Here is a 21,932-nt window from a genome sequence, read left to right as displayed (position 1 = left end):
TATCTATCTGCATATCTGTCTGTCTGTCTATCTGTCTATCTATCTATCTATATCTACCTGTCTGTCTGTCTGTCTATCTATCTATCTGTCTGTATATCTATCTGCCTGTCTATCTGTCTGTCTGTCTATCTATCTGTCTGTCTATCTATCTGTCTGTCTGTCTAGCTATCTATCTATCTATCTATCTATCTATCTATCTATCTATCTATCTATCTCTATCTATCCGTCCATCCGTCTATCTGTATCCATCCATCCATCTGTATATCTGTCTGCCTATCTGTCTGTCTGTCTGTCTGTCAGTCTGTCTATGAGCACACACACCAAAATACATGCACATACCTTCATCATCCCTTTGCTATATTTTTCCACGTATACGATCAGCATTTATACTGTACTACTGTTGTTTATATTTTTCAGTGTAATTACTCATTTTGATTGTGTGTGTTATGTGATGTGAGTTCAGGCTGATGAAGATCTCAGCGTCAATGCTCACCCTACGTGTTTTCTCCACATCGCCGCAGGGCAGCCTCTTAACGAAGTCAATGCCAGTCAGGGGAGTTCCAGTAGGGGGCAGTAGTATGGACGCGTCCATCATGAGATACTCCACGTTCAAGGGTTTACTCTGAATAAACACAAACAATGTTGTAATAAATTTATTGTAGTAAAACAGCGAGTGATGATTTTCATTAGTGGAGGAACTTATGAGCAGTAATATTGAAGAGAAGTTTAGTGCTCCTGTGTTTTTTTTTTTTTTACTACATTAAACCAGGGGTTTTCAACCTGAGGGGCGCGCGAGTGGCTGACCGAGGGGGTGCGTGGCATTACGAGATTATTATTATGAACCCGTGGCACACGAGATTGAGCGGTGGTTCATCAAGGGGAGGGGGGCCTGGCGGAGGACGCACCAGGCATCCGTGTTTGACCAAGGGGAGGGGGCGTGACGAAAGCCGCGCTTGGCATCCGCGTTTGAGCCGTGCTTCATCAAGGGGAGGGGGGGCGTGGCGGAAGCAGCGCTCGGTATACGCGACTGAGTGCTGTTTCACCAAGGGGAGGGGGGCGCAAGTCGCACATGGCACACGAAGGGGGACGCATGCCTGAAAAGGTTGAAAACCCCTGCATTAAACCACGTTAAGCTTTATTTTGAACCAGAAGCGTTTTAGACTCTGGGAGAAGCTGATTCTGATTCTCACAATTTCTCAGAAGCTCGAGCCGTAACACAAGTTTAAAAGTGAAGGAAAAAGGGAGGAAAATCCAGATAAACACAGATACACGTGGAGCTGTAACCCTGGATCTGACGCTTATTCCACACTAATGCAGATTCGTCTCATTTTCGCACTTTGTTGACGTTTTACCACAACGCTGAGCAAAGTGACGATTCGTGCTGAGGCTTATGGTGAGCAAAATGCTACTCATGTGAGTGCACCCTTAAGCATTGGGGTTGATTGATCTGGTTGGTTGGTTGAGCTTTGGGGGTGTGTGGCAGCCAGTGGCACAGGAAACATCACACTGATGAAAAATGGATTCAACTAAATATTATCATATTTATCACATTTTTTTTAAGTTTTAAGACTAGAAGTGTGGTGAAAGGACTGCTAGCTGGCTACAAAAAGTGCTTGATTTGAAACACTGACCTAGCAGGATGCCCAAACTTTTACACGGCACAATTATTTTTTTATTAATAATAAAAATATAATAATAGGAGAATCATTTGTCCGAACGTTTGGACACAACTGTACGTCTGTATGGGCTCTTCTGTGTCAGTCACATGTTTACAGCAGGAACAAACACTGTCTTGTTTACTCAATCATGAGACATAGCGGTGAACAGTGGACTCACAGTCATACTCCTGTACTCATCTTCAAACATATCCAGGAAGATCTCCTCCCCCTGTGGGCAGACAAGAGTTCCAGAGAAAGGAGAACGTTTTAATAAAAAGTGATACCGCAAAAAAAAGGGTGTGTTCCATGTGCTTCAAGATCAACAGCATCAAGTCTCATAGAACGGCGAAGACAACAGAGCGACCTCTGCCTGATCTGTGCATCCTATAAGAAAATCGGCTAAATTCTAATTAAGATCTGCCCAGTAACGACATGCTGGTGGAAAGTAAAAGCTCGAGCAGATCTCACTTCTCATAACCACTTCTAAAAATAAGACAGACTAAACTCGCTCCTATACCTGCACAACCAGGAACGCTGCAGGCACAATCTGGTGAAATAAACTGGGGTATTTAAAATTTACAACCTTGACACCTTTAAAAAAACAAAACCTTTTTTAATCCAAGCCTCATTAAACGTGTATAAGCAAATGAGGCAGAGCAAAAAAAACACCCCAAACGTTCAGTTAGAGCTGATTACATCAAGCATTATTTATTACTGTTTATGATTATTATTATATATATATTTTACTTTTTTTGTTTAGGCATTTTCTCCCTTTTTAACGCCGTCCAATTGCCAGATTGCATCATGCTTCCTCTCCACCAATGCCGATCCCCGCTCTGATTGAGGAGAACGAAGCTAACCCACGCCCCCTCCGACACGTGGGCAGCAGCCGTATGCATCTCATCACCTACACTTTGACGAATGCAATGCATCTCAGCACTGTGTATGGAGAGACACACCCTGACGGCACTCTTTTCCCATCTCTGTGCAGGCGCCATCAATCAGCCAGCAGAGGTCGTAATTGCATCCCTATCCGGCTTTAATATCCCACCCACCTATCCGAATAACAGGCCAATCGTTGCTGATGCGGTTGCTCAGCCCAGCCGGCAGGCAGAGCTGAGACTCTATACGATGTATTAGAGATCCCAGCTCTGGTGTTCTAGCGTGTGTTTTTACCGCTGCGCCACCTGAGCGGCTATTATTTCTGATTATTTTAAATCACTCTACATCATTCTACAATTGCTGATAATATGAAAAAAAATCAGAAGCCACGTTATGGATGGATATGTGGAGAAAGGACATCTGCACAGGCATGATTGGCTGTATTTGATGGGGTCGCCGATGCCCTGTGAGGAACTGGTGCCCTGTCCAGGGTGTTGCTGCCTTGCACCCAGTGCTTTCTGGAAAAAAACAGATCTGCAGTGACCATGACCAGGATAAAGTGGTGAAAATGACTGAAAAAAATAGAATTAAAAATAACGTCCGCTTAGTGCATGTGTCAAAACAAAGGAAAAACAATATAGGGAGCGCAGATACCGCATGAACATCTGACCGTGCTCTGTGACATGTAGAAGAAAGCTGAGCAGGTCTGACTGACCCTGATTTTGGATCAAGATTGCAAAATGTACAAACCAATATACGAAAACTTTCAAGCTGATTTTATAATAATAATAATAATAATAATAATAATAATAATAATAAGTATCACAGTAATGTTCCTCATCCACCGGTCACCCCAGACCACTGAAAACAATTTGTACGACCAGAACCCGGGTCAGTGCACCCTAACAGTTAAACTGAAGGGCTGCCAAATGTGTCTGAACAACTTCCTGTGTAGGAGTAATACAAACATATCTGGCACGACATTCATTTTAAATAAGCCTTGATTAAAAAGAAAACAAGACGCCTCTGGAAACAGCAGTGCTGCACGGAGAGGTGTGAAGCCAGGACGAGCGAGGTCTGGACCGGAAGATGTGCAAACAAAAATAATAGAGAATATATGATAAAGATAATAAAGAATAAAACAATACAAAAATACATACAGGCAAAATCCCCAAACACTTTATGTGGGTTTTAAAACACAATATATTATCTGTATATTCTCTGATACGGAACTTCTAGTTAAATATAATAATTACTTTAATTTCAGTTCAACGTTGTTATCACCGCTTTATCCTGGTCAGGATCGCAGTGGGTATGATTTCCCAGGACAGTAACTATGCAGTAACATACCCCAGACAGGATGCCAATTCATCACAGGGTCTCTTCACTCCCCACTCCCTCAGACACAGCCAATCATGTCTGTATGTAGACGGGCTGACAGCACACCTAGGGTTTGTGGGCTAGCGTAATTTACCACTGCACCACACTATGCCCTGAACAAAATAATACATTAAAAGTAATAATAAAAATGGTAATGGGGGTAACCCAACACCCACACCAGCCCCCTGTAACACGTATGAAGTCACTAGTCACTAGTCACTTCTGTGCACCAGCCAGAGCTGGACTGTGTTGGAAGGATCATGCTTAGCCGATCATTACTCATGATGCTGCCTGGAGCAGACAGCAGAAGTTGCATTTTCATCCGACTGACCCTTCGTCAACATTAAGTAACAGTGGCTAAAGTCAACATCACCTTTAGATCTTCACCGCCTTCATTAAAAAACAAACTGAGGAAATGCATGTTGGGGAAAAAATACTACAATAAAAGTACAAGTAATACCGAACTGGCAAAGCATGACACTGATGCACTGCCATCAGCAGGGGAAAGACAAAACGACAGCGAGCAAGGTGAAGGTCAAAAAACAACCACAATGTGGGGAAAAGTGCCACACTGTCACACCAACGTGCAACACGATCAAACGTTTGGGGAAGTTGTGGGAACCCATCACTCTGTGAGTAATTCGAGTCTTCGGCTCGTGTTCCTTTAAGGATTTGCTCTGCCTTTCGGTTGGACTCTGCCCGTCCGACGTGTTTGGACAATATGCGGGTGGAGTTCCCCCGAACATAAATGGGAAAAGAACGAACTTACACAGAATGAATTACTGCTGTTTACTTTCAGCTTATCAGAGGAAATGAATTACAAGCGACGCAAGAGAGTTTGTGGGAAATAAAAAAAATTCAAGCCGAATTTAAGCAGAATATGATATTCGTAAATATCGGTAAACAACCTAGTTAATAGTGTGTTGAAAATGAGCTTGCCTTGTAGAAGCAGCGTAAGAGGTGAAGACTTTCCTCTCTGGCTCCCTGTAACAAACAAAACAAATTAAAATATTTCGCACAAACGCACTCAATCACTGCAACACGGGTTGATATTAAACTCTGATGTGGTTTACTTCTTTTATATTTTGTTTATGTATTTTCTCCCCTTTTTCTCCCTTTCAGCGCATCCAATTGCCCGACTGCGTCACGCTTCCTCTCCACCAATGCCAATCCCCGCTCCGACTGAGGAGAACGAAGGTAACCCACGCCCCCTCCGACTCGAATTTGTGTCCATTTAGTCAAAAGAGTGTTTGTATGGCTGCCATACATCAATTGATGTTTATTCCAGATCTGTACAGTGAGGCTGCGATCAGGGCTCTGTGCAGGATACTGGAGTTTCTTTAAACTTAGCTACTTTATACTACTTCATACTACTATACATTATTAGCAGGGGTGTCCCAATATTTTTGTACATGTAGTTTTTGGGTACATCATTTTTTAGCCTGGAACTCTAGTGGAACATTTCCCAGAAGAGTGAAGCCTGTTACAGCAGTAAAAGTCTAAAATTTCCTTATAGGAGTCGATATAAACATGATAAATTCCTGTAAACTCCTGATTTCCTTACATTAAAAGTAAAAGTAAAATGAATTCCTTGTTTTAAAGAGGCGCTACAACCCAAGGGAAACCCCGACAGGATCCAGTTCTTCTGGTTAATCTATAATCAGAAGGAATGACTCAGGTTTTTTATTGTGTACGTAACCCTGGACAGTTTGCGATTCCACCAGACGTGAGCAATGTCATTCTGATTAGCATTGTCCATTGTTGCGAAATGACCGGCCTCCTTCCTCAGTGCTTACTGACAATGAGAGACGATGAGACGGGCGTTTATGATAACGGGGGCCGTTTCTTACCTCCAAACATGCGAGATGAACGTCCTTGATGATGCACTGAGGACCGGACAATACAGACTGCTTTAACAGGAGACAGCTCAGCTCCAGAGTGGCTAGACGTACCTTTCCGTCTAGGAGGAACATAAACATGTAGAGAGATTTATCAAGCTAGTGACCCGTCACCATTTAAACAAAGGTCAGATAAAGGAACCCTATCAAATAGGGGTTAAACATTAAACATTAAAACCACCTCCTTGTTTCTACACTCATTGTCAATGTTATCAGCTCCACTTACCATTTAGAAGCACTTTGTAGTTCTACAATTACTGACTGTGGTCCATCTGTTTCTCTACATGCTTTGTTACCCCCCTTTCATGCTGTTCTTTAATGGTCAGGACCCCCACAGGACCACCACAGAGCAGGTATTATTTGGGTGGTGGATCATTCTCAGCACTGCAATGACACTGACATGGTGGTGGTGTGTTAGTGTGTGTTGTGCTGGTATGAGTGGATCAGACACAGCAGCGCTGCTGGAGTTTATAAACACCTTACTGTCACTGCTGGACTGAGAATAACCCACCAACCAAAAATATCCAGCCAACAGCGCCCCGTGCCCACCGAAGAAAGTCTAGAAGATGACCGACTCAAACAGCAGCGATAGATGAGTGATCGTCTCTGACTTTACATCTACAAGGTGGACCGACTAGGTAGGAGTGTCTAATAGAGTGGACAGTGAGTGGACACGGTGTTTAAAAACTCCAGCAGCGCTGCTGTGTCTGATCCACTCATACCAGCACAACACACACTAACACACCACCACCATGTCAGTGTCACTGCAGTGCTGAGAATGATCCACCACCTAAATAATACCTGCTCTGTGGGGGTCCTGACCATTGAAGAACAGCATGAAAGCAGGTTAAAAAAGTATGTAGAGAAACAGATGGACTACAGTCAGTAATTGTAGAACTACAAAGTGCTTCTATATGGTAAGTGGAGCTGATAAAATGGACAGTGAGTGTAGAAACAAGGAGGTGGTTTTAATGTTATGGCTGATCGGTGTATATTGTCGAAGCAATCGAGGGTTAAGGGTCTTGCTCAAGGGTTCAACAGTGGCATCCTGGCAGTGGTGGGGCTTGAACCAGCGATCTTTAGATTACTAGTCCAGTACCTTAACCACTATGGAGGGAATTGTGTGTGTGTGTGTGTGTGTGTGTGTGTGTGTGTGTGTGTGTGTGTGTGTACCTGGCTGAGAAGCTTGGCTCATCATTCTGATCAGCCTCTGCACAAGCACATAACTGTAAGAGCTTCTCTCCTGACCTGGCACAGGAAGCTGGATCTTCTCCAGAAGCTCTGGGTTTATACCTGCATGTACACGTTGTGTTCAGCTTCACAGTCACACATTTACACGCTTGGTAACAATTTTAATTATAAAACAAGATCAAAGACACATAACATTTTGCTTGTGTGTGTGTGTGTGTGTGTGTGTGTGTGTGTACACACAAACACACCTTTTATTAGGTGCACCCATATGGTAGGTTCAATCGCTGATTATTTAATAAGCCACACCTATTATACGGATAATTATTGTGCGCATACAATTACTAACTGTAGCCCTTTTGTGCACTTCTGTCACCTCCCTGTACACCACACTGACAAAACGTTATTTGGGAGGTGAAGAATTCTCAGACCTGCACTGACACTAACATGGTAATAACGCGGTACTGTGTGTTGTTTCGTATAAGTGTAGCAGGTGCAGCAGTGTTGTTGTTTTTCAAGCAACCCAATGTCAATACTGGGAGGCAAAAAAAGTGCTGACACTAAAAATATGAAGCCAACAGCAAACGTTAGAGCCATAATTAGTCTCTAACAGGGTGTGTGTTCATAACAAAGAGGTGTTATCAGTTTTAACAGTATCTGAACATCCCAACAACACTACTGCACCTAATGCGCTCATACCATCTCACACACACACACAATTTTGTCATTTCAGTTCATTCTGACAATGCACTGTAAGGACCTAAAGATCAACTAGTAGTGGGAGTCATGTGTGGGTTTCTTTTGATTAATAAACTGGGGGTACAGGGGGGTGAAAAAGTGCAACAGATTGGGTACAGTCAGTAATTGTATACCCAAAAAGCATGTCGACAGAGGTAAACGTTTTATAAAAGTAGACAGCAAGGAACTATTTGGATGTTGGACAGCACGATACAATGAAGGATAAGGAGGCATAAGAGTCAGGAATTACAAAGATTGTAATAATATGTTTAAGTGTGCACCAACTAATCAATAATAAAATACGATATAATACTATATACTACCATAGTAGTGCTATGATGTTCTACCTTTGCTGTGAGTCATGGCGAAGAGCAGGCAGAGGACGAAGAGCGCGTGGTAGTCGTCGTTCTCACACTCCAGCGCGTTATAAACCATGTCCAAGAAAGGCCTGCAGGAACAAAAACAAGCTCTTTTTTTTACTCTGTATCCCCCTGACACTGGAAGCTCATTAAATCTGGACAGATAGCATCTGGAAAGCTTCACGAATGACTGAAAGTTCAAATCAAATCCTCAAAGCCTCTAAAGGCCAAAATGCAAAATAATCTGACTGGGAGTGTGTGTGTGTGTGTGTGTGTGTGTGTGTGTGTGTGTGTGTGTGTGTGTGTGTGTGTAAACATGTAGAAGTTCGCACAGCTGCATTACAGATTCGGTTCAGTTCAGTTTTTATATACAGACAGAACTCTGGGTTTTGGGTCTGATTAAACCTGCTTGTTATCAACCCAGATTAATACTTATATCTAGCAATTGATTACCGTTCTTTAAACAGTCCACTCGACTACACAAACACACGGCGGGATTCGAAAGAAGGTCCACACAGATCAGACAGAAGAAAAACACTGGAACTGAACAATTTCCAAGTTCCTGGAAAATCTGTTCATATCGCAAACATGGATTTCTAGGAATCCCAGGAAAGCCTCGGAACACAGAGGTCTTTCAATTCTTGGCTATTTTTAAGGCTGAACTTATGAAACAACGACCCTGTGAAGTGCTGCATGAACGCAGATCACAGACAAGCCAGCTTTCCACATCTGGAATTTCCAGGAAGTCTAATAAAATTTATTTATGGAGATTTAACACGGAAAATTTCAGTACAAAATATCAACACTGAATTCATTCTAGCCAACGTTTATCTTATTTTGTGGGTGTCTGGCCCCGTAACCACAGCACACGTTTGTTTTTTTAGAAGAAGTGAATACTGTTATGTTTTGTTTATAATTATTCACATTCACAATTTCAGCATTTAGCAGGCGCCTTTATCCAAAGCGACTTACATTACAGTTACAGTATACAGTATATAGCAGTGGAGGGGCTTGAACCAGCAACCTTTGGATTACTAGTCCTGTGCCTTAACCACTAAGCTACGACTTGCCCTACATTAAATACGAGGCACATTTTCAGACCTAAAAAAAAAAAGATAAAGGTCGGGACTAAAAGACAAGCGTGGTGTCGGTCAGTACACTATACTGAGTAAATGTTAAGTGAGGATGTAAATCTGATGTTCCTGTTACATAATTTAGTCAAAACTCAACTAAAATGACTAAATTTATGAAATTAAAACCCCCATGAGTGTCTTTTAGACTTAATATGAACTAATTAAGTTAATTTTTACCCAGGTTGTTTAAAAACAAGTCTTAGGTATTGCAACCTGCCTCTAAAACACATATACTGAACACTAATGACAAAAGGTGCGGCAGTCAAATCTATTTTGCATACTCTACTTTGCGGTTTGGAACACAGCATGACATTGACATTTGCATTTAGCAGGCGAACACGATTAGAGCGATTGGGGGTTAAGGGCCTTGCTCAGGGGCCCAACTGTGGCAGCTTGGTGGTGGCGGGGCTTGAACTGGCAGCCTTTTGATTACTAGTCCAGTACTTTAACCACTCAGTGTAATAAATGCAATACCAGACACACTTAAGGAAAGGACATGATTGGGGGGGGGTTACTTAATCATACCACCGTGTGTTTGTGTGTGAATTTGATGTAAAGCACCTGCTCCTCTGGCCCTCCGAGCGAGCGGCGGCTGCAGCCGTTTTCTCCTCGTCCGTGATGTTCTGCTCGGTTAAAGCGGACCCGTCCGAGATCTTACACTTCTCCATGACCACCATCTCGATCTCTACAAACACAAAAACACAAACGCACACCTACACGTGATTCCCATGAACAAAAACACCAGCGCACCAACGCAGACACAGCTGGAATACAAAGAAAAGGGAAACGGTTAGCATCCGTTAGCATGCAAACCACCGCTGGAATGCAACAGAAGACCAAAGAGGAACGATTTCTTAGCAAAGCAACGTCTGAGTCAGAGGGTGAGCTGGAACGTGTGTTTTTCGGAGAATTAGAGATTTCCCAATCTGGTGTTATTTTATTGGAACACACACACACACACACACACACACACACACACACACACACACACACACACCACTGAACGTCTGCATCACAGAACGAATGCAGACTAAAGTGACCAGCTTTAGGAACTGGCTTTGTTTAGGTCACATGATGTATGTCAGAGGTTCTTAATCTGATACACACCGTAGTAAGACCTGGATTTTAATGCTTTAGACCTAAAACTAGTTAACAAATGCATACACCGATCAAACATAACATTAAAACCACCTCCTTGTTTCTACGCTCACTGTCCATTTTATCAGCTCCACTTACCATATAGAAGCACTTTGTAGTTCTACAATTACTGACTGTAGTCCATCTGTTTCTCTACATGCTTTGTTAGCCCCCTTTCAAGCTGTTCACCACAGAGCAGGTATTATTTAGGTGGTGGATCATTCTCAGCACTGCACTGACACTGACATGGTGGTGGTGTGTTAGTGTGTGTTGTGCTGGTATGAGTGGATCAGACACAGCAGCGCTGCTGGAGTTTTTAAACACCTCACTGTCACTGCTGGACTGAGAATAGTCCACCAACCAAAAATATCCAGCCAACAGCGCCCCGTGGGCAGCGTCCTGTGAGCACTGATGAAGGTCTAGAAGATGACCGACTCAAACAGCAGCAATAGATGAGCGATCGTCTCTGACTTTACATCTACAAGGTGGACCGACTAGGTAGGAGTGTCTAATAGAGTGGACAGTGAGTGGACACGGTATTTAAAAACTCCAGCAGCGCTGCTGTGTCTGATCCACTCACACCAGCACAACACACACTAACACACCACCACCATGTCAGTGTCACTGCAGTGCTGAGAATGATCCACCACCTAAATAATACCTGCTCTGTGGTGGTCCTGACCACTGAAGAACAGGGTGAAAGGGGACTAACAAAGCATGTAGAGAAACAGATGGACTATAAAGTGCTTCTATATGGTAAGTGGAGCTGAATAAATGGACAGTGTGTGTAACCAGGAGGTGGTTTTAATGTTATGGTTGATCGGTGTATGTGCAGCCCACAAGACAAACTTCAGACTGCTGGATGCATCTGAATCTGATTTCCCCTTCAGCGTTTCACAGACATGCCAGAATAAGCAGGTTGTTACTGTGAAATCTGGAGGAACTTCAGCTTTTAAAAAAAAGAAAAAACAGAAGTCGTTCTTATTTAATAAATCACAACAGGGAAGCAAAACTGTTCTCCAAAACAAAAAAAAACTGTGTCAGCACTGTGATTTATCTCTCATCTGCCTTCTTATTATATCTCTCTATTCCTTCCTCGATTTTATTACCAGGACTGAACCGTTCCTGAAGTCGCATCACTTTTTCCTAGCACACACCATGATTCATGCAAGCTCCTAATGCAGACCTGCGGGCCGTACAATGCCCAGGTCTTGATTAGGTCCGCATGAGGTCAGTGGCAATTAAAAATCAGACATAAATGTAGACATATGTATGTGTATATAAGTATATGTGTGCATACAGTTATATATATAGTATATATTGTGTAGTATATATATGTATTTATAGGCTTAGATCTGTATTTGTGTATAGTAATCACATCTAGCATTATGTTGCACAGTTTCTGCACTACTTGTCACTTTACACACTTGTTCACTTTAAATTGCTCTTTTTAAATTATATTGTTAATTTTACTAATTTTTTCCTACACTTTACATTTAAAAACATTTCTATATTTTTTTGTATAATATATATTTTGACTATTTGTAGTTTTTGTAATTACTCACTAAAGCATTTCACTGCCAGTTGTACTGTGTATGACTATGTATGTATGTGACAAATAAACCTTGATTTTAATAAATAAATGTACATCACACATACCATATAACAGGATTGTTTTTATTTTGACGGGAGCGTTGTTTCTTTACATTTCCGCACGTTTGGATTTACGTGTGTGTGAGACGAGTGTATCAGCTTCGCCGTAACGTGTCGGCGAACAGAACCGAGCGCGACTGACAGAGACGGTAAAGTTTAACAAGACATGAACTTCAAAAGTCAGTCAGGTGTAAAGCTGTTTAAGGACCACGGTTTAAATCTAGGGTTTATATCGCCGTTCTGGTACTAAACACAGAGACATACAAGAACTTGAATTATGCAGAGCGTCACAGCAACACTGACTTTTTATACAGTTTTACACATCCAGGACTGGAGCAGTTAAGATCATCTCTGTGATCCAAATACTAATAGCACTTTGTGTAAAGTTAATGCACATTTTGTTCACATTCTTTCTCAAGAAAGTTGATTAAATAGTGAAATGATGTTTTTACTCTGGCTGCTTTTCATTTTCTGATTGTAACATCGACTCTTAACAGTAACAGCTTATCAGAACTGTAAAATTTAGGCAATAAAAAGAAATCTTATTACCATTGAGCAGAATGAAGTTCACCCTATTGGTCCGGCCCTCCACAACAGTAACAGTTTCTTATGTGGCCCCTTGGAAAATTTTATTGCCCACCCCTGCTCTAATCCTAGCAAAGTTGGAACCGTTAAAAGGCGAAGTATATATATCTTACTGAAGCCAGTTCCAAAAGCGGCTCCATGGCTGCACGGGGCGCTTTAAAGAACAGAGTGTCATCCGTGGCCACTCACCTTCCGTCTCCCCACTCGTCTTGGTGGCCTTTAAGCCGGCCTCTGTACCTTTAGCCTTTTCCTTCTCCTCGTCGTGGATCTCCTCCGGTCCCCGTTCTTCCTCGTCCTCCTCGCCCACGTTTTTGTAGTTGGGCCGCTTTTGCGCCCTCTTCTTTCCCCGCTGCTGGCTCATCTCCAGCGAGCGCTCCAGACTCTCCAGCGGCTTGGTGAAGCGACGCACGCCGGTGTTAGCCTGGAAAACGATTTGAAAAACGTTTTTAAAAAAAACTCAGTTGCGACGTCGTTAATATTCTGAAAGCCCATTTTCTCCCTGATTATGATAGAAACCGGACTAGCTTCAGAAATTAGTTATTGGCTGCATCCAAAATCGCATACTTCCATACTGAACAGTACACAAAAGCAGTACGAAAGAGCGGGTAGTGTGTCAGAATACATAGTATTCACTACACAAGTACGCGAAAAGTACCCGGATTACCTACTTGCGTGCTAATAATGTTTCCCACAGTTCAACTGGAGCTGCAAAGGCGTCCGTAGCGAAGAAGAACGATAGAGGAAAGCGGAGTAAGACAAACGTTAAAAATTTTATGATTAAGTACAGCCCTGAATAACGTTAGGAGTAGCTTTGTGGAGAACGACAGAATTCATTTTGTCTGATTTTAAAATTGTTATAACTGTGACAATGTGACGTTGTGCACCACGTGACTTTGGTAAGGTGGCGGACGTAGTAGGTCTGAGGTTGCGTGCATACTGCACACTCGCGTACTGACAGAGCGTACTGCTTTACCGGCCGAGCAGTGCGTACTGCCTCGAAATTAGTACGTACTGTTTAAGTATGCGATCTCGGATGCAGTCAATAATCTTGCAGGGTTAGCGCTGTTCTTTAACGATCTTTAATGATCAACTGGTGCAGCAAGTCGACTTGAGCGAGACTCAAACGATAACAAACTGCTCAAGACAGAAAACCCCAATACTGTAAACAACTCAACCTGGAAGGAGGACTGTAAGTACATAATCTTAAAGCTTCTGCAAATACACCAAAACATGGCAGGATCTGTATCAGGCCCACACTTCACCACAGTGAATCCTTTATCCGTATCTTTTCCCTTTCCTGAACATCCTCCACAAAGAACTCTCATCCCTCTTCTGCACGTGCTCAAACCATCTCAATCTGGCCTCTCCATCTTCGTTTCCAAAACATCCAACTAGAGCCGTCCCTCTTATTAACTCATTTCTAATATTGTTTGTCCCACAAGAATCACAGCATCTTTATCTCTGCCACCTTCAGCTTCCTCTGCTCTTTCTGTTATACTTTTATGTGCACCAGAACAATCTGGAACTGTAATTAATCGTTTAATCTCGTACAGATCAACTTTAATCTTCTGCCCTAGTTCAGCATGTCGGCTTGAGCGAGACTCTGCAATAATTCCTCAAGAAGGAAAACAAGAATCATTCATGTCTAAAACCCCAAAACTGTAAACAACAGGACTGTAGGTACTGTAGGTCTTAAAGATTCTGCAAAAGCGCGAAAACACGGCACGATCTGTAGCAGGCCCACACTTCCTTTGTTTTCTTCCTGCCAAACACACAGTGAGCACAGAAAAGCCGACCGGCCTGCCGAAATAGGCCGAGAAGACCGAAAACAGGCTTTGAAACTGAAATCTTCAAACCGCACTGTAAATGACAGTAGCAGCGCTGATAATCGCGATGCCACATAAGAGGAGCGTACGAGGAAGCGAGCGTACGAGGAAGAGGGCCGCCGGCTTCTCAGAAACCGGTACGCTCCACAGACAGGAAGCAGATGCCATGCGGCTGGAGGGAAGCCTGCAGGGATCCGTGCCGGAGACCCTGCCTCGCTCTGCCCGGATCGAAATCTTTGATGAGGGCCAGTCATTCTGAGAAGAGGGGGGCAGAGCGATGCACAGACGCACCACGTCCTACACGGAAGCGCTCGGGGTCTGGTGTTCGCAGAACACTTCAAAAGGGCTTCAAAGAAAGAGAGCAGCTCTCCTGTCAGAGTTCTGTTTAAAAAGGGGTGTGAGCATGTCATGGTGTTTTAAACGCAAAAGCTCGAGAGAAGTTTCCACACTGACTCACAGTATTGCGACAGTATACAGTCTGAGCAATTGAAGGTTAAGGGCCTTGCTCAAGGGCCCAACAGTGGCAACCTGGCAGTGGTGGGGTTTGATCCATTACTAGTCCAGTACCTTAACCACTAGGCTACAACAATTGCCCCAATCAATACCAGTATATAAGCATCACTACTGAATTAATATAATAAATCAATTACATAAAGAAAATTAGATGCTTCCAGCTTTGCATAAACAGTTCATGGAAGGTCCTGCGTGTTCCAGCGTGATTGTACCCCTGTGCACAAGTCTAGCTTTATAAAGACATGAAGAAAAGCCCCCACCCAACAGCTCTGGAATTTACACTTACATTTACTTTTTCATCCAAAGCAGCTTACAGTACTGTGACAGTGTACTGTTTAATCAATTGAGGGTTAAGGGCCTTGCTTAAGGGTCCAACAGTGGCAACCTGGCAGTGGTGGGGCTTGATAGGCAGTAGTAGGGCTCGACCTCTCCATTACTAGTCCAGTACCTTAACCACTAGGCTACAACAACTGCCCCAATAGCATATAAAGCATACTATACAGACACAATTATTGGGACAGTCCTTCTAATTACTAAATTCATGTAATAAATCAATTATATGACAATTATATGCCTCCAACTTTGCTTCACAGTTCAGGGAGGGACCTTTCCTGTTCCAGCATGACTGTACTCCAGTGTCCTGCCTGACCTCTGCCTCACTGAACAGCTTTGGAATGAACTGGAACATCAACTGCCCAGCCCTCATCTTTTGACTAAATGGGCACAAATGTGAAAATCTATCTGAAAACATCACATACACATTCACACTGTTGTTGAAATGGGACGTCCAACAGGGACAGGGTCAGGTGTCCAGATACTTTTGACTGATTCGTTGACTGATTCGCAGAATAATGATTAAATCATTGTTGAGATGGTATAACGAACGATTAACCTTTGATCTGATGATCTGATGTTTATGGTTCCTCATTCATTGGAGAAGGTTTTACTGTGAGTAAGGTCTCAATAAACGAGATAATGAATAAATAAATAAATATGTCTGACTCTCGAGGTCGGTAACAAAAGCCAAGCGAGCTTACAGGTCATGGTGACACAGAGGAAATGAAACACAGCCCTTACCGCAGCACCTTGTTCATAACAGCTACCTGTGGCGCGGCTGCGGTCGCACATCTAATGACTAACTTCTTTTATGGCGATGCTATTTACCAGCAAGACAGATTTAACCAGATAGGCACAGGCTCCGGAAATGAGACCAAAGATCTCTCAAAGGTTACGTACCGATTTTTCTGCCTGTTAGTTCTGCTGGTTATCTTATCCAAACAAATCAAACTAAAGGTGCCTTAAAAATTATTCAACACACACAATTTATTATAGTGTAATAGATGTGCATAAAAATCCCCAGGCAGCCAAATAATTTTAAATAATAAGTTACGGTACTTGATTAGTAATCTGAAGGTTGCCGGTTCAAGCCCATTACGGCCAAGTTGCCACTGTAGGGCCCCTGAGCAAGGCCCTCAACTTTCAAACTCTCAGTTGCTCAAACTGCTTTGAATATATTTGTCTGCTAAATGCCGACATCTGCACAGACATGATTGGCCGATGTCTGAACTAGGGGGCTCCGTGTGGTCTAAGCCGAGAAGGACCGGCACCCTGTGCTGGGTATTTCTGCTTCATAGCAGAAGTTTGGGAGGGGTGGTGTACGGCAATTCAGCGCTCTCTACACAAACGCATCATGGAGTTGAGATCAGGACTGTGACCAGTTTTGTGGGTGTGTTTTGGGACTGTGTGCATAAACTTCCATCCAAGTTTAGGCTTTCTGACAGGGGTGAGATCACTCTGTACAATGCACCACTCGTATTCCTATCATGGCAGACCGACTGAGTAGCCGAATGAGATCTGTATCGAGCACGGAGAGTCAGGCACTGATCTCCATTATCCCCTGCCTCATCGTGCAGGTGCCATCAATCAGCCAGCAGGGGTCGTAATTGCAGCAGTTATTAGGAATCCCCTCTTGCCCTCCCCTCCCTCGCTCTTTTAGACGAGCCAATCAGTGCCCATGTAGGCTCTTGAGAACAGATTTATGGGGTCACAGTGTCATGAGGTCGCGTGTTTGACCACTGCGCCACCTGAACGCTACTAAGATTGAGTCCTTTGTATCCTAAAATTTTATAATCAATTGAATTGGAAGGGTATCGTACAGGATTAAGGTAGTCAGTAATACCTTTCACGACTTTTATATGTACAGTTGTCATGTATTGCATTAGAACTGTGCAACAATGTGTAAATAATAAATAAAACCACCTTGAACGAAGGGTAAATATTAGCATTTTTAAATATAGTGTGCACGAGCCGCTCAGCAGTAAAACACGCTAGCACACCAGAGCTGGGATTTTGAATACATCGTATCGAATCTCAGTTCTGCCATCCGGCTAGGCTGGGCGGTCCCATGAGCAACGATTGACTGTTGTTCAGGGTGGGATGAGCCGGACCAGGGTTCCTCATAACTGGTGCATTTACGAGCTGAGAAATAATGCTGATTAGGGTTTGGCGTGGCTCTCCGTGCACAAAGCTGATCCGCATATGAACTCACCTCGTGCAGGTGAAAAGATGCAGTCGGTGCGGCACACGTGCACACGTGTCACCTCAGTCAGGGGAGGGTTGTAACGGTGGAGGTGAAGCGTAACGCAATCAGGGTGATTGGATACGACTAGATTAGGGGAGAAAATAGCGATACATAGTGTGCATATTCATGCCGTGTCAGGTTTGCTAGGCGAACGATTGAGACCACAGATGTTAAGTAGAACTGAAACGAAAGATCAGGTTTCATACCACTTTTCTGACAATTCGGTGGAAATGCCTCTGCTTTCTGTAGCTAATCTGATCAAGACTCCTAAATTAAATGTAAGAAATTATTTGGTATTCGGTGACATTTCTAAAGCAGATTTCATGATAAAAAAAACATCGTACAGATATTTTATATTAGAAACGAACAGCTACGAAACACGACAAGAACAGGAAGTGCATTTCCAGCACGTCAAGTCAGCAGGTGCAGGTCTCTCGACCTCATATCAGCTGCTCAGAGTGCAGATCATCTACGGGAAAAGAAAGGAAGCCGAGTCGCGTTAAAATAGTGCAATATAGGTAACGAGCACCCTCCTGCACCTAGGTCACACTTCCTGTTAAAGCCACTGAACAAAAAAAACAAGAAAAACAAAAACAAAGCTAATTCTCCGGCGTGGCTGATGTCCTGGTGTGCAGCACTAACAGGTACACGAGTACTAGCAGCTTCAGTCACGCCATGTGTATGACTGATGGTCAGAGAACAGCGTATTTGCTGGTTGTTATGTGAAAGGGAAAGTAGGTTAGAGGCGGCGCTGTGCTGCCGTCAGCCACCGAGATCTGCGCAAGCATCTCTGTATTTACATACCGGGTCTCGCTGCCGTCATTACTCAGAAAACTTCACTTTCTAATCATTTAGGACGAAGACAGACGTCAATTTGGCATCAAATCTAGTCATGATTGATCAGGATCAAAATATATGAAAGTGAACCGTAAACACGGTATTATGAAACAAAATCTTTAAAATACTGCACAGTTACTCAAACATGTCTGTTATTTATTCATATATTTATTTATTTGGTGACTCCAGTTCATCTCACATGCACGTCTTTGGACTGTGGGAGGAAACCCGAGCTCACAGAGCTCCCGGAAGCCCACAATGACACCGGGAGAACATGCAAACTCCACACAGAAAGGACCCGGACCGTTCCACCTGGGAATCAACCCAAGGCTTTCTTGCTGTGAGGCGACAGTGCTACCCACAGAGTCACCGTGCCACCCTCAACAATCTTTTACCACTGCTTTATCCTGGTCAGGGATGCGGTGGGACTGACTTTACTGGGTACAATGCAGTACCTCACCCTGGACAGGACGCCGATTTATAGTTGGGCCAATCACGTCTGTATGTAGATGCCCGACCGGCCGACAGCACTACTGAGGATTTGAACCTTGGCTCCCAGTCGATGGGTAGCACTAGGGGTGTGTTTATAAAATCGATTTTTCGATTCGAATCGATCTACATTTAAACGATCCGATATCGATTCATATAGACGCGAGATCGATCTTTTAAATACGCCCCTTTTTACGGTGCACACGGAAATCTGTTACCCCCTTTAATTTCGCGTGACCAACCAGTGTTTTTTCATGCAACGAGATCTGACCTGCACATCAGTTCAGCATGGCAGAAGCTCAAGTTATGACCACTACACAACTTTTTGCACTGATTTTCACTCGGCGGCGGGTCGGTGCTGGATCCGGGAGGAACTCGGTGTTCGCTCTGCGATCAAAACTCGGGTCTCAATCGATGTGAGAAACAGCGAGGGGAAACACAGGGGCGAGGTTGTAAACAGGTGGAGCGCAATATAGTTTCTATCAGAATACATCAGCACACGCGAGATCGTTCTCTACAAAACAAAATATTTATTAACCTCCAACTCACTATAGAACAAGCCATGCTGCTCGTGTTGCCAAATCCACTCAGATTCATTTATTTCATCAGCGCACAAACTTTGATCTCTCGCTACTTGTTGATGTGCATGTTTGGACGTGGTATCATTAAACCTTTCATCACTTCTTACGTGTGTTTTCGTGACAGAACGTAGTTTTGGAGAGCAGAGAAGCTCGCCTGTGATTCCCCCTGGTGATAGATGGTGTAAAACCCCCCATCGCCGATCAGTCGTGTAGTGTGAACATTACAGCGACCCGGTGTTAATCAGAGTGTCGTGTCGTGTAAACTTGGCATAAGCTGTTCAACAGCCAGGTGTATGTTTACATTACATTTACAATGTTGTAGCGTGTCAGACATATAAAATAATAATAAAAAATGAATGTTACTGTTTTCTGTTTTGGATTAATTATTTATGTAAACAAAATACACAAATATTTTTAATAATGAGTGTTCTTTGTACAATTATCACATTCGTTCTCTGAACATCTGTACATATTTAAACAAAACCTGTTAATGTAACTCAAATATGCCTAACTGTGTCGAATCGAAAATCGAAAATCAAAGATCGAATCGAATCGGGACCTTGTGAATCGGAATCGAATCGATCCAGGAAATTAGTGGCGACACCCAGCCCTAGGTAGCACTGTCACCTCTCACAGCAAGAAGGTCCTGGGTTCGATTCCCATATGGGGTGGTCCTTTCTGTGTGAAGTTTGCATGTTCTCCCCGTGTCTCCGGGAGCTCCGGTTTCCTCCCACAGTCCAAAGATGTGCATGTGAGGTGAACTGGAGATACAAAATTGTCCATGACTGTGTTTGAACTGATGAATCTTGTGTAAGCAGTAACTACCTGTCCTGTCATGAATGGAACCAAAGTGTGTAAAGCATGACGTTAAAATCCTAATAAATAAATAATAATAATAACCTTTGCCCTGCTAAAATCTCACCCACGCACCAGATCACAAATCTAATACTGGGGGCTGCAACACAACGAGTCTGTCATAGTAACCACATTTCCACTCGTGGAAGCCGCACTTGGTTGTCAGTTTAAAAAACGAGACCATTTCTTGATTCGGTTTTAACGTGGGGCAGTATTTTCAGACATGGAGGAACTGAGCCCGAGTGACAGATTCCTGGAAGGGCCCGAGCGCTGAGCGGCAGAGGCTCTTGTGGTTGTGATGGTGAGACAGGAAAGGGGAAGAAGTTTCTGATCACGGCAGCTCTGATGAGCCACGCTCACTGCGCAGGGCAGCAATGAGGCGCTTTCTGAGAAATCAGGTCTGTTTTGATCACACACCATGTGAGGAGGAGCACATTTTAGCAGGTGCACATGACGCACAGTTCGAGTATCGGGGTCTGCACGTATCGTGGCCACCTCGAAAGATATAGGTATAACTTTTTTCAAGCAACACACATTATGTGACCCAGGCCACACAAACAATGCATCTTAATCTCTCTGTTTTGCTTGGTACAATCTGGTCCCACTGTGAATGACAAGATAACATAAAGCCTTCACAAAAGAGGCGACCACATACAAGTTAATTTTGTATTATTATTTTTCTCTGCGACCCATTTTTTTGGGCCCGTGACCCACCTAAGGGTTTGAAAAACCCTGGCCAATAAGACACAAATAGGTGCAACATTACAGGTACTAATATTTCCCAGCATAGATATTGATGTTATTGATACGATCATCAGCAAACACCCTAATAATAACCGAGCCGACTCTGCAAGCGAATTCTGCAAAGTATCAACAATGACAGGCTGGCGACCTTTTTAAAGAAGGTTTGTGCATTATGCTGTTTCGGTCAATATCAAGTGTTTACAGCATAAAATGTCCATCCCAGGATGGTAATCTCTATTACTTTAGATTCAGGTTCAAATCTTAGCAGTCCTATTGGCTGGCCGAGTGTCTACACAGACATGATCGGCTATGTCTCGGGGAATCTGGGCAAAGCCCTGCAATGGATTAGTGTCCTGCGTGGTGCCCAGTTTTGCGCTGTGAAAATGGGACCGTTGCGACCCTGACCAGGATACAGTGGTTGAAAAGATGAAATGAAAACGATGAAACTAAACGACGCGTATACTACAAATGCAGATAAACGAATGTAGCTCGACAACTAAAGCACGCAAAAACCAGTCACATTCATATAAGACACATAGCAGGCACCTCGAACTGTAAACATCCGGGACGGCTTAACTGCATCATTTGCATACGTGCATATGCAATCGACTCCGCCGGGTATTTAGACATCCAGAAAAACACGAAGCGCTCTGCTGTGGGACGGCACCACATGACCACTTTCAAAAACCGCCTACACGCGCTGCCTTCATCTGCTTCGGGGATGAGTTCAAAGAGACAGACGCAAACACCAGACGGTATCGGTGCAGCCCTGATTACTGCTGTTATCTTAATGTAAAAACGTTCAGATGAACAGCAGAAGCCACAAGAAAGATTTCCTTTGTTGTATCGAGAAAGGTTTATTTCTTGCTTTGGATTGCTGGCGAGGTCGGAGAAG

General features: G+C 43.4%; 1 protein-coding gene across 5 annotated transcripts in view; it reads right to left on the bottom strand.

Annotated features, from left to right (window-relative positions):
- The window catches only part of clec16a (C-type lectin domain containing 16A), a 62,911-nt gene that overhangs the window by 23,782 nt on the left and 17,197 nt on the right, over positions 1–21,932 (bottom strand). For 3 of the 5 annotated variants that reach the window (XM_062984873.1, XM_062984870.1, XM_062984874.1), the window contains 8 exons: positions 12,801–13,032; positions 9,798–9,921; positions 8,092–8,192; positions 6,992–7,111; positions 5,771–5,880; positions 4,860–4,904; positions 1,837–1,887; positions 494–622 (listed from right to left, as the gene is read on the bottom strand). In XM_062984873.1, coding sequence (XP_062840943.1) covers positions 494–622; positions 1,837–1,887; positions 4,860–4,904; positions 5,771–5,880; positions 6,992–7,111; positions 8,092–8,192; positions 9,798–9,921; positions 12,801–13,032 — 912 coding nt within the window. The remainder of the gene's footprint in view (positions 1–493; positions 623–1,836; positions 1,888–4,859; positions 4,905–5,770; positions 5,881–6,991; positions 7,112–8,091; positions 8,193–9,797; positions 9,922–12,800; positions 13,033–21,932) is intronic. The other 2 variants (XM_062984871.1, XM_062984872.1) reach the window with 2 other exon arrangements.

The sequence above is a fragment of the Trichomycterus rosablanca genome, chromosome 22 (assembly GCF_030014385.1).
Source record: "Trichomycterus rosablanca isolate fTriRos1 chromosome 22, fTriRos1.hap1, whole genome shotgun sequence".
In the NCBI taxonomy this organism is placed as follows: Eukaryota; Metazoa; Chordata; class Actinopteri; order Siluriformes; family Trichomycteridae; genus Trichomycterus; species Trichomycterus rosablanca.
This window is presented reverse-complemented; position numbering and strand designations above follow the sequence as displayed.